Source organism: Sus scrofa, chromosome 2 (genome assembly GCF_000003025.6).
Source record: "Sus scrofa isolate TJ Tabasco breed Duroc chromosome 2, Sscrofa11.1, whole genome shotgun sequence".
NCBI classification, from domain to species: Eukaryota; Metazoa; Chordata; class Mammalia; order Artiodactyla; family Suidae; genus Sus; species Sus scrofa.
The window spans coordinates 65,059,315-65,073,253 of NC_010444.4; the positions used below are offsets into that span (position 1 = coordinate 65,059,315).

The 13,939-nt window shown below is 47.3% G+C and overlaps 1 protein-coding gene across 1 annotated transcript; it reads left to right on the top strand.

The window, feature by feature from the left end:
- Nucleotides 3,872-13,367, top strand: ASF1B (anti-silencing function 1B histone chaperone). Its single transcript, NM_001137625.1, is given in 4 exon segments — nucleotides 3,872-4,071; nucleotides 9,128-9,243; nucleotides 11,617-11,793; nucleotides 12,162-13,367. Coding segments are annotated over 4 exon segments (609 nt in total). The 5' UTR covers nucleotides 3,872-3,962; the 3' UTR covers nucleotides 12,369-13,367.

A 13,939-nucleotide genomic window follows, 5' to 3' on the forward strand; every position in this document is an offset into this window, starting at 1 on the left:
ATTAACAGTCCATGTTTATGGAGTACCTTTCACATTCCAGGTTATGCTAAGGCCGTTATATGGATTTATTCTTTTTTTTTTTTCCCCTGCTTTTTAGGGCCACACCCTCGGCATATGGAAGTTCCCAGGCTAGGGTTCAAATTGGAGCTACGCCACAACCATAGCAACTTGGGATCTGAGCTACATCTGTGACCCTACACCACAGCTCACGGCAACACCGGACCTGAGACCCAATGAGCAAGGCCAGGGATCAAACCCACATCCTCGTGGATACATGCTGGATTTGTTCCTGCTGTGCCACAAGGGGAACTACCTGGATTCATTCTTTTAGAAAAATTTACTGAGTACTTCCTACATGTGAAGCTCTGTGCCAAACTCTGGAAATACACTACTGAAAGGTCAGCGTGAGACAAGAGAGATCCCGTCCCTAACCAACTTTCAATCTACTGTGAGATGATAAGAGATAATAAGCACAGTTGAAACCAACATATGGGGAGTTCTTGTTGTAGCTCGGGGGGGGGGGGGGGCCAACCCAACTAGTGACTATGAGGACACAGGTTTGATCCTTGACCTCGCTCAGTGGGTTAAGGGTCTGGCATTGCTGTGAGCTGTGGTGTAGGCTGCAGACATGGCTCAGATCCATTCCTTGGTATGGCTGTGGTGTGGGCCAAGAGCTGCAACTCTGATTTGGCCCCTGGTCTGGGAACTAGTGCGGCTCAAAAAAAAAAAAAACACACACACACATACGTACAGATTCTGCTAAGTGCTCCTAAGATAATAAGGCAGGCTTTTGTAATAAATGAAGGTCTACTTTAGGGTGGTCAGAGAAGGCTTTTTTGGGAGGGACATTTGAGGTAAACCATAAATGATGAAAATGAGACAGCCATGCAGTTATCTCAAGGAAGCACATTCCAGACAGAAGGAACAGCAAGTGCAAAGCCCTGCAGCAGAAATAAGTTTGGTGCTGAATGACCAGGAAATAAAGCCAGCAAAGCCTGAGAGTGGTGACGAGAGAGACTGGCAGATGAGGCTTGAGAGGTCAGCTGAGGCCACTGGGCAGGGCCTCCTAAGCCAGACAAAAGATCTTAAGTTTCATTCTAAGTATGATAAGCCTTTGAAGGTTTTAAGCAGGGTAATGACATGATCTGGTTTACAACTGAAGATTATTCAGTCAGCTGTAGGGAGAAGGCATTATAGACAGGGCCATTTTCTTCAGTAGTACCAGAGACATAATGCTCGTGGATGATGAGCTTTTCAGGGGCTAAGAAAAGGCTGGGGCCAGGGATAAAGAGAAAAAAGCTCCACAATGCAAAAAGAAAACTACAAAGTTGTAATGAATAAATGTTTAATTAAACATCTAGAAAACATAACATCATAACAACTTCATTCATCAAATTTCATATTCATAAGCAACCAAATTACATTTGGAAATAATTTGAAAATTAGATTTTCTCAAGTCACAAAAGTTCCCAAGTATGCCCAAAGACTGCCAAGAAATCACAGCCAATAATAATGTGAATTTTCTTGCAGCTAAATTGTTTCAATGGGGAAAAAGTCCTTGCAATGAAAAAAAAATTTTTTTTTGTTTTAACTTAATGTGAGGTGTAGATACAAATAAATGTCTAGCATCATGAGGCCACAGAGGAGCATGGATAAGAAAAGCTTGGGCTTGAAACAGTACTGTTCAGACTTACATTCTCTTGAGTTTGAACACTGTTCAGAGGACCCTTGGAAAGGTTTCAACTCAGAGAAGACATTTGAGCAGAGATCTGAATAACAAGAAGGCACCAGCCATGCCAAGAGCTGAAAAAGAGGTGGGAGAGTCATGTCAGATTTTTATGGAACAAAAAGAGGGTCAGTTTGGCTGGACTCAAGTTGCGGCTGGGTGGGTAGTAAGAAACAAAGCATGAAGAGTCTTGAAGACAGTACTCTCACACTGAAAACAGAAAACCATTCACATACTAAGCAGAGAGGTGACTGATCCAATTTATTTCAGACCTGCTGCTGTCCAATAACACAGTGGCCACAGAGGATCATGAACATCTGAAATGTGTTTAGTGCCACTGTGAAAAGGAACATTTCATATCACCTAACTTTCATCAACTAACATTTCAATTTAAAACCGACATGAGGAGTTTCCGTCGTGGCGCAGTGGTTAACGAATCCGACTAGTGAACCATGAAGTTGCGGGTTCGGTCCCTGCCCTTGCTCAGTGGGTTAACGAACGATCCGGCATTGCCGTGAGCTGTGGTGTAGGTTGCAGACACGGCTCAGATCCTGCGTTGCTGTGGCTCTGGCGTAGGCCGGTGGCTACAGCTCCGATTAGACCCCTAGCCTGGGAACCTCCATATACCGCGGGAGTGGCCCAAGAAATAGCAAAAAAAAAAGACAAAAAAAAAAAATACAATTAAAAAAATAAATAAAACCGACATGAGATCTAACTCATGGGAAACTTTTAAGCTTGCTGGGAACAGCGTGGGCATATGAGTCTACAATACAGCTGTAAATTTTATGAAATCTAAGCTAATTTTCAGTGAAAATGTAGCGTCCAGATCACAGACGTGTTGTTAAGTAAAATAAAGGATTTCAACAGCTTCGTGCTGAGTAACAAAATGTAAGCTACCTGTGTTGTATTTTTTAATACTGAACATATGCTGAAAAGGTGTTTCAGCTAAATTTTAATATATTTAAGAGTATGTTAAAATTAACTTTTTAAACTTTTTTAAAAAACGTGGTTAACTTCAGAAAAGTGTAAAACTAGGTGCGCTGTCACAGGTGGAAGCAGGGAGTGAGTGCGGATGTCCCTACAGTCTTCCAGACAGGGGGCGACGGCGCTCCAGCCCCAGTGTGGGAGTAAAGTTTCTAGATGTATTATGCAGTCATAAATCCTGCCAGTAAATTTTCATGACCCTGTTCAACGCGCGGGGAAGGGTGGCCTCGAGAGGTAAGTGGAAGAGGCCGGACTCGAACTCTCATTTACAGCGTGTCTACCTGAAACCTCCCCAGAGGCTCTCGAAGGGGAAAAAGCCGGATTCGAACCAAGCCCGACTCCCGCGACCCAGGCCCCCGTGAGCCCCGTTACTGTCACACCGTCTCCCTTCAGGGATGGGTTAAACGTTCACAACGTTCACAACGGACTCCCGGGCCGCTGGGCCTGAAGGGCCAGGAGACCCATAGAGAAACTTCCGGCAACGCTCACCTGCTGAGACTCCAGAGCCGCAAACGCTCTTCCTTTCTCTTCTTACACCCCGCTCAACAGCGCCGGCAGTCGACTTCCGCTCCACTCCTACGAATCCCCCACCGAGTCTTATTTCCTCCCGCCCCCCAAGGTCAACTCAGCCAATAAACTCTCAGAGAATCGGCTTTATTCCCGCCCCACCCCTGCCTGCCAATCACCGCAGGTCAAGCACCGCCCTTCCCGCACTTTAAGAGGGGATTTGGCGAGCGCCGCGCGCCACCAATTGACGGTTGGCGGCGCTGCCCGCGGCTGGAAGCACCTCCCGGAAGGGCGGGGCTAAGTCCGGACAGCGCTAGTGCGGGGACCCTCGGGATTGGCCAAGAAGAGCCCTGCGTTTTGACCCCGCCCACCCCGCCCTTGACATTCGAGTCGGAGACTCTAGGGATTGGTTCCCGGCGGACTCCCAAAGAAGCCAAGAGACTGTCCCGCCTCCCTCCCGCATCCAGAAGAGGGAGCTCCACCGATTGGTCTCGGGAGTCTCGGCGCTTGCCTACCGACGCTCCAGGATTGGCTGGGGGGGCGCTCGCGCCGCCAGGGAGCGTTGACGGTGATTGGCTGGAGGGTGGGGCCGGCTATTTGAAGGAGGCGCGCGAAGAAGATTAGCTCTTCAGACCGCGATCGGAGGAGGCGCGAGCAGTTTTGGGTAACGCTGTTCTGCTGACCTGACAAGACCCAAACGTAGTCTTGGCCCCAGCTCTGGCTTCAGCCTCGGCCCGACGAGGCAATGGCTAAGGTGTCGGTGCTGAACGTGGCTGTTCTGGAGAATCCGAGCCCTTTCCACAGCCCCTTCCGGTTCGAGATCAGCTTCGAGTGCAATGAGGCCCTGACGGACGGTGAGACTGGGCCTGCGTGGAGCGACCCCCCTCCCCTGGGCCGCCCCGACCCTCCCCTTGGAGACAACCCTGTGAAACACCCCCTCTCCCCCAAATCTGATTTCCCGTAAACCAACACCCACCCCCAGCCTTAACCTCCCCTTTGGGAAACTACCCCTTCACCGTACCCCTATGGTTACTCGCGTTTTCCCCCGTGAAAACCTCATTATCCCCCTCTTTTTCCTGTAGCTCTCCTCTTGGGTACCCGTTTTCTAGGTAGAGACCGTCAGCCACCCTGACTTTCCTGTAGCAAGAGACTGCCCCTACCTACCTACTATTTAGGGGCAAGCCGCCATTCCAGCCATTCAGTCCTCCCCACCAAAAGGCTGTCCCCTGTGGTGAGGCACTCCCATCTCACTTTTTTCCTATGGAAACCCCAACCTCCAGCCCCCTCGAATTTCTCCTATGGAAATCCAAGCCCCCTCCCAATTTCCCTATGGAAACCTCAGCACCCTCCCATTTTCCTTATGGAAACCCCAGCTCCCGCCCCTTTCCTATATGGCAACTTCAGCCCCCTGTTCCATTTTCCCAATGAAGACCCTCTCCCCCTGTGACAAGACCTCACTCACCCCCATCTTCCCATCTGTCTTCCCATAATCTCCTCCCTGCTTGCTGATGCTCTACCTGGGGAAGCATGGCCAAACAAGCATAAGTTGGTTCTTACCATTTGCCTGCCAGATTCCTGCTGACTTACTGTAGCAATTCTCCCCCACTTTTGATGGTCTGACCTAATCTGGAGGGTGGGTATGCCAGGCTGAGCCATGAAGGTATCTGGCTTCAATCAGCTCAGAGGTCACAACCTTTTGTGCATCTTTTTCAAGGCGCTTTTATAGATGTACTTATTCATCTGTGTGACAAAGGTGGACATGACTCTCATCTCACAGATGAGAGCATGGGATCCACAAAGAGTAAAACACCTTTTTTGTACTTCTATAAAAATCAAAAAAAAATCTAAGGTCATTCAGAGAGTTTTGGCACCACTTTCGGGAGAAAGTACTCCATTAGACCTCTTCTCCACTTAGTGGTTAAGAGGCAGCGGCTAAGGAGGTGGAGATCTGTGAGGCCAGGGTGTGCTAACTAGCACCTCTCAGTGGTAGGTGTGTGCTTTGCATGCAAATTAGCCACTTGGTCTAGCCTGGAGTTGATAACCCTTTTGATATATGTGTGTGTGTGTGCTTAGACTGGGCCAATGGATCAATCTTCCCTGTTTCTCTCCTTTCTAAATTAAGGAATCTACTTGTGACTATAGTATAAGCCCAGTTAAATCCTTTCTGGAACAAGACAGTGTAAATAAATAAAGTGAAGAATCACCCTGTGGAATAAGATTTCATTTTAAAGCTAGGAGGAGATGTAAGGAGCTAATAGGTTAAGGGATTCACAGAGCCAGATGGCAGAAGATTGAGTTTCAGTATGTCTGTTTGTGATCCTCGGGGTTAAACATGGTTGCATGGTCATTATCTAGTACATTTACTCCTACAAAGTTCCTCTCCTGTTACTTTACTAATCTGTTACTAGAATCAGCACAGGAAAGGCTAAAGTCAACCTGCTGATCATTATCTTTCTTTTTTTTTTTTCTTTTTTAGGACTGCACCCACAGCATATGAAGGTTCCTAAGCTATGGGTCAAATTGGAGCTACAGCTGCCGGCCTACACCACAGCCACAGCAACGATGGATCCAAGCCTCATCTGCGACCTACACCACAGCTCACGGCAACGCCAGATCCTTAACCCACTGAGCTCAGCCAGGGATCAAACCAGCAACCTCATGGTTACTAGTCAGCTTCATTAACCACTGAGCCACACTGGGATCCCCGGTCATTATCTTTTAATAGAGAGAAATGGAATGATTTCTCCAAGGTCACATAGCCAGTTTGTAGAATTATTGACACTAGGTCTTGTCTCTGAGTTCTTTGTCCAAAGTTCTTTATCTTTCTGTAACCAGGGAAAGGCCTCTCCTGTGGAATGTAAATAGGACTGACCATAGATTTTATTTCCACATGAAAACACTGTCAAAAGAGGGAAAGGTGGTGCTATTATTAATTATACCTGGACAGTGAAGCTTTTGCTCAGAGAAATTCCAGTTAGAAAACCTGGAAATGTAGAGTCTTTTGTTGTACCTCTAGGGCTATCCTTGACTCTGACCTGCCAACTTGCTTTCTGCCTCTTCCCACAGAGCAGAGAGAATTTGTTTCCTGCCTCCCAAACAGATGGAGTGGGTCTGGCTTTAGAATTCTCTCAGATCCTGGAGAAATCTCAGTCTTGTTTCCTAGTGACTTCAGATACTGGTAACTGAAGATTTGAACACTCAGCCCCCAGTCTGACCCATTTCTCAAGGGCTCTGAACCTCTTTTGCTCTCTCTTCTTCTTAGCATCTGGAAATAGATGTTTGCAAATCATGAGTCCACATTCAATACATTAGATGTGTTTTTCCCCTATTTAATTGAGAAATTCAACGGATGCTGCTTGAATAAGTCTTAGAGCCAGATGTTCTGACCCACACTTAACATGCTATAGACAAGCCAAGGTTCATATGTATGATTATAAATAAAGGGAAAATGATAAACAGAAAAAGCCCTATTGGTTAAGTTGGTTTTGTTTTTTAATTTTTGGCTTCACCCATGGCATGTGGAGGTTCCCAGGCCAGGGATCGAACCTGCACCACAGCAGTGATAATGCTGCATCCTTAACCATCAGGGAACTCCAATAAGTTGTTTTTAAAATCACGGAACAGATTCTCCAGCTAGTTGAACTACAGTAATTTTGTTTTTACATGTCTTTCATCATCATTGGTTTGGGGTTTGCTTTCATACATAAGGGAGGACCATCTTGTGCAGTGGTTAGATTATAAAGTTAAGGCATAAAGACAAAATGTAATGTAGTCAGTTTACCCTTAAAATTTCTCAGAAGGTTAAGTACACAGTGTTACCTGTATGCAAACATGTCCTGTATTCAGTAGGAATGAGTTTTTGCTGTGTTGATTACTGACACCCCATATCTAACAAAAATAAAGTCACTTTTAAGCATACTTCTGCTTAAAAAACTTAGGCAAGTTTAAGGCAATTCCAATTTGTAGATCCTCATTTTGATCATCTTCTATCCTCCACAGATGATTTTATCAGATCTTCTAACTCTTGAGTAAGTATTTCGCTGTTGTAGTCCTGGTTAGTTCTCTGGTTTCTTTCTGGCCTGTGCAGAGGGAGTCACTATGACCCATTTGCCTGGCTGCTTGGTTTCTCTCTTCCGGTCTTGTGATTCTTCTCTTCCAATCAGCACCTACACGGTCTTTGTTTAGGTTTTGCCTGTAGTGCCAGGGCCTGCTCTATTGTAATCTCTTTTTCTTTTTTCTTTTTTTTTTTTTTTTTTTTGTCTCCCCCTAGCACATTAGTTAAATACACCCATATGTCACTCCAGTGGTGATGGGGAAAAGGCCAGAAGGAAAAATACCAAATGATAGAGCTGCTTTAGAAAGGTGAGAACAGGAGTTCCTGTCATGGCTCAGTTGTTAACGAACCTTACTAGTATCCATGAGGATGAGGGTTCGATCCCAGGCCTCACTCAATGGGTTAAGGATCTGGCGTTGCCGTGAGCTGTGGTATAGTTCTCAGATGAGGCTCAGATCCCACGTTGCTATGGCTGTGGCGCAGGCCAGCAGCTTCAGCTCCAACTGGACCCCTAGCCTGGGAACCTCCATATGCTGTGGGCACAGCCCTAAAAAAATCAAAGATGAGAGCAGAGCTAGCTTGTTTGCTGTTCATCCAAAAACATGTTATTTCTAATTGTGTCACTACTTATCACAAAAATCAATAAACTTAGCTCCTCCCTGCAGATAATAAGAGACTGGAGTTTGACTGAACCCCAGTGAGCCCAATGGCCACCATATCCTATAGACCTGGTAGAGTCTGGTAGGAGAAGCCCAGGGTGTAAACTGCAGAGGGGCAGGAATCTAGTGTATCAAGGAAGATCATGGAGCTCAGGTGACAAACTTCTGTAGTTGTAACCCACCATTGCTGTGCTTTCAAAATTGGATGCTCTTGTGGGACATTAGACCAAGGAACAGGGCAGCTTCTAAGACAGTTCACTTCCTGTGAAAATCACAGCTTGTGAAATCTCCCCCAGCTGCTGGGGCTGTAGATTGTGTAATTTCAAAGAACCTAAAATAAGTTTCAGGTCTCCTGCCAAATTTCCCTGTACTAGCGTGACCTTGCCCCTGATACACTTGGACCTCCTGCAAGAGGCCACTGCGGTCACTGGGAATTTCCCGTGATTGATGGGCAGGGTCTCACTGAGCACTTTTCCTTGTATCTTTCCGGAACATCCCCAGGCATGGGGGTCCCCCCTACTGGATGGGATCAAGAGGGTTGTGTTGCAAGGATCACCTTAGGATGCCACATGTGTTGACTGAGTTGCTGTTGCCTGAATGTCTGAGAGCAGGCATGACTTGGTACTGGATCTGGAGGACCTGGGGACTGGCTGGCTCCCCCAGCGACCTCATCTTCCCTTCCTGCCGGCTGGCTCTCCTGGATTGCAATCTGCTGCCCTGCCCCAGTTGTCGAGGGATCTACTCAGTTTGGTGGCACCAGTCCCTGTGTGTGAAAGAGGATGCTGCTTCCTATCCCAGCACCCAGTGGGCAGGGCCCTAAAATGGCCCAACTCCCTGCTATTCCCTCCTCACCATGCCTCTGAGGCTCCATCACGTGGCTCTTAATTCAACCTCTGCCATACGGTTCACCCTCAGGCTCTAAGAGGCCCGAGTTTCCTGGGAGGTACAGAGTCAAGGTCTCCTGGCAAAGCTAGGTCCACAGAAAAAATTTCACCACTGAAAACAGAGCTTCCCACTTGCCCTAGTGTTCAGGATCATAGTGCCTGTCACTTATTGCCTAGTGGATGTCAAATGTTCTTGAGAATAAAAATCTATCAATATATTAAGGACCTATCCAAAAATAACACAGGAAGACCCTTGCACAACCTTCTTGCTGCCTAAGCTATTTCAATTACTTAACACCCCGTGTCCTTGCAGACCTGGAGTGGAAGATCATTTACGTTGGCTCAGCTGAGAGTGAGGAGTTTGATCAAATCCTAGACTCGGTACTGGTCGGCCCTGTCCCAGCAGGGAGACACATGTTTGTCTTTCAGGTAAGAAAGACCAGGCCTTAGGCCTTGACACCTTGAAACACCTCCATCTACCCAAATGCACACAAAATGGTTCATCAGTCAAAGTTCAGGTTCACATCCTGGCTCTGCTCTCAAGGACTGTCTGACCTCTCAGAGGTACTTCAAACACCTCCTTCTCCACCTTTATGTTGTATGTTACCATGAAACCCTGATTTATAATTGATTCTCATTACTCATGGGAGTTACGTTCTGTAAAGTTACTGTGAACGCTGAGTTAGTGAATTAGTGAATGCTGAACCATTGCCCTTAGAGGAAATGCAGGACTGTTCCTGCAAGTCACTTTTTTGTCAACCAGTTAATATTTATAATATTGTTTTATGCATTTTTCCATTTAAAGACACCTTGTTTTGTATTATTGTTGACTTACTCACATTGCATTCATAGCCCACAGCACTGTAACTCATGCCTGAACAAAGCTTATCTAACACACATATTTTTCTCCATAACGTACAAAGAGCCAGCCCTCTCACTTTTAGGGACTCAGTATGACTTTGGGGCCCTTTTTCTTTTTCCCTTCTTTTTTCTTTTTTTAAAGTTTTATTGACATATAGTTGATTTACAAGGTCATAATAATTTCTGCTGTACAACAAAGTGATTCAATTATGCATATACATACATACATTCTCTTTCAGATTCTTTTCCCACATAGATTGTCACTGAATATTGGGTACAGTTCTCTGTGCTCCATAGCCGGTCTCCATTGGCCAGTCATTCCATATGCCTCAGTGTGCATATGCCAATCTCAAACCCCCAGTCCATCCCCCCACTCCCAAGAACCCTTTTAAATAGCAAAATTACCAAGAAAAATGCAGAACCTGTGGCCCTAAGACCATAGTGAAAAAGACACATGTCCACAGCCTGAGACTGCCTTGATCTACCTCAGCTGGGAACATGTGCATAGAGCTACTCAAATCCCACTCCTGCTCTGTGCATGTCCTTGAATGACCATAAAAGCCCCAGAATATTGATTTCAGGGCTACATGTAAATTTTAGCGAATAGCTGAATTTATAAATGTGGAATCCATGAATAATGAGGACCCACCGTAGTTGCTAAATGGCTCTCTAATCCACCATCACAGGGGTTGTCAGAAATGCAGATATAGTTTGATTCTTAGACACGCTGAAGTTTGAGAGCCTCTGCTCAAATCTATTCACTTACCTGATCTTGGCTATTCCCACCCCAGTCTAAGCAGCCTCATCCCATCACCTAACTCCTCACCCACCTATATCCGGTCCACCAGCCAGCCCCAACTTCCCTACCTGACAACCAGGGCTGGCTTCCTAGGCATGTGATTCATGCAGTTACACTGGGCCCTGCACTTGGTATAATGTTCTGCTGTCCCTGACTGAAACCTAACTGATTTTTGAACACGAGACCCTGTGTTTTCATTTCATATCTGTCTCTCTCTCTTTTTTTTTTTTTTTTTTTTTTTTTTTTTTTTTGTCTTTTTGCTATTTCTTTGGGCCCCTCCCGCGGCATATGGAGGTTCCCAGGCTAGGGGTCCAATGGGAGCTGTAGCCACCAGCCTACGCCAGAGCCACAGCAACTCGGGATCCGAGCCGCGTCTGCAACCTACACCACAGCTCACGGCAATGCCAGATGGTTAACCCACTGAGCAAGGGCAGGGACCGAACCCGCAACCTCATGGTTCCTAGTCGGATTCGTTAACCACTGCGCCACGACGGGAACTCCCTCGTATCTGTCTCATTTTGCACTGACTGTGTAGCTGATCCTATTGTAACAACACACCCCACCCAAATGTGCCCACCTATGTCCTTCTCTACTGCCTGGTCTAGGCCACCATCCTCTCCAGGTGACCTCTGTAGCCTCCTGCCCAGTCTCCCCACTCCCACTTAGCCTTCTTTCTATCACAGATCGACTGGCCTCCAGAGGCATCTTTTCAGATGCCAAACTTACCTCCTGCTAAACATTCTCTTTCTTTCCCAAACCCTTAACCGACCCAACAGGTTCTGCTTGCCCTGGTACCCACCTGCCCACCTATTCAGCTTCATTTTATACCACTCTCCCCATTGCTTACTACACTTCTCCTCGATACCTTATACTTCTTGGTGCCACCTGTCACGTTGGCATATTACAGGCATTTGTGTGATTGAGTCTATCTTCCCCACTGGACTGAAAACTCCTAAGGGCAGAGACCATACTTTGGCTCAGTAAATACATGTTGCTTGAGAATTTCAGGGACCCAGTCTGTCAGGGTTAACTAAATGTCCTGGCAGACTTGGTCTCTGGGACCCAGTTTTCCAGGATCATCGTATTCCCAGTCAAGGCACAACTGACAGTCAGTGCTAAGGCCCAACATGTGTTTCCCCTAGGCTGATGCCCCCAATCCATCCCTCATCCCTGAGACCGACGCGGTAGGTGTGACCGTGGTCCTCATCACCTGCACCTACCACGGACAGGAGTTCATCCGCGTGGGCTACTATGTCAACAATGAGTACCCCAACCCTGAGCTGCGGGAGAACCCACCCCTGAAGCCAGACTTCTCTCAGGTAGGGCCTCTCTGCACTTCCTGCTTCAGATAGGCAGGTTTCTTTGCACCTGGGGGGTAGCTGAGTCATTGGAATTGGGAGCCAAGGTCACTTCTTAAGGTTTTCAAAGTAGTGCTCAGATCTTACAGCACCAGGCTGGAACAGGAGAGAAAAGGTCTTTGTTCCTCAGAAGTTTGCCTCACAGAATCAAGATTAGATAGTCATGGTGCGTAGGCCATTCCCCAGAGTCCTACAGAAATTGTTGCTTTGGGTGGAATAAGCAAAATCTGCTCTTCCTGGGCTTGATGCTGGGGTCTGGGAGTGCCCTGCTCTGTGGGAGCAATGAGAGGGTGTGCTAACAAGGGCTGACATTCCTTTTCCTGCCCCAGCTCCAGCGGAATATCTTGGCCTCAAACCCTAGGGTGACCCGTTTCCACATCAACTGGGACAACAATACAGACAGGCTGGAAGCCATAGAGAACCAGGACCCCGCACTGGGCTGCGGCTTCCCCCTCAGCTGCACTCCTATCAAGGGCTTGGGTCTCCCTGGCTGCATCCCTGGCCTCCTCCCTGAGAACTCCATGGACTGTATCTAACTGTGGGACTCTAGGCCCTACCTGAGCCCAACTGGGACCTCAACCAATCTCCTGGCACATCTGGAGGGGGCAGCCAGGCCTCCTAGAAAGTCTCATGGAGGCCATGTGGAGGACTTAGGGGCCGTCAGCTGTGTCCAGGTCAGTCAAACTTGGCCTCAAGGAAGGAAGAGCCCTCAGGTCTCCTCTAGCCCCAGCCCAGAGGATCATCTCACCTCTACTGCCCAGGCCTGAAAGAAGCAGATACTTCAGTTCTTAATTCTTTCTGACTTGTGTGCTCTCTTACACACACACTATAAACTCCACCTGCAGACCATTGTGCCACCATGCTCCCTTGAGTACCATTAACCCAAAGTTCTTCCCACAGACCTCCCTGGCCTGCCATGAGGCTTTACCGGTCAATGCCTGGCAAGGCTCTGGCCCTATTGGGCCAAAGGCTCTGTCATTCCTTTCCCTCCCCAAACATCTGAGCAGATCCACCCAGCTTTTTGCAGTCTCAGGCCAGTAGTCTTTGTAAAAAATGGACTTGGACACAATCTCTGTCCTAGGATGATTTTTAGGTCTTTTCAATCCAATAGCCGCCTGGAAAACTTGTTCCCAAAAGGGTGATCAGCAGGGTGCTGAGGAAAGATGGTCGACTCTTCTCTCAGTCACCACCATCTTTCTGTTACCTCCCAACTGGATCTTTCTTTCCTTGGAGGCTGCCACTGTAAGAAGATGACATGTTGGAGGGGTCATCTGTGCTCAGTTTGTCTCAGTGTTGGTTTCAGGACCCTCTGCTTGGTGGCTGCCTTGATCTGCCCTCTGCTAAGACCTTATGCTCTCAGAGGCCACAGAGTGCAGACAAGGGAAGCAGCAGGGATCCTGAAAACCTTCCCTTTCCCCCCCACCCTCAACCCCTTGCTGCTGCGCGGATGCTGTTGTGATTGTAGTTTGTATATTAAAGGATTTTTTATATTAAATATGTTTGGTTGGTCTAAAAATAAAAAAGCATTTCAACTAGACTGTTTCTGTTTTTGCCTCAAGTGGGCTAAGGCAGTTTTGTCCATCTCTTCTCATGACTGGGGGGGGGGGCCTCTTGCCCCAGCCAGTAGGTTGACTGCCCCTTGTCCCCAGGTTCAACTTCCTACTGTAGTTGTAATTATTATAGTTGTATTCCAGACTGCGGTCCAGGGAGGGGTTTTTCTTTGTCAAAAACTTAAGCAATCCAGCTGTTCTGAAGATAGAGCATAACCAGTGATTTTTCTAACTTTGACCTTGACCCACAGGAAGAAATTAACATTGAATTCCAAGCAAACACACACACACACAGCAACACTTTATTAGATTTTTTTTTTTTTTTTTTTTTTTGTCTTTTTGCTATTTCTTTGGGCCCCTCCCGCGGCATATGGAGGTTCGCAGGCTAGGGGTCCAATGGGAGCTGTAGCCACCAGCCTACGCCAGAGCCACAGCAACTCAGGATCCAAGCCGCGTCTGCAACCTACACCACAGCTCACGGCAACGCCAGATGGTTAACCCACTGAGCAAGGGCAGGGACCGAACCCGCAACCTCATGGTTCCTAGTCGGATTCGTT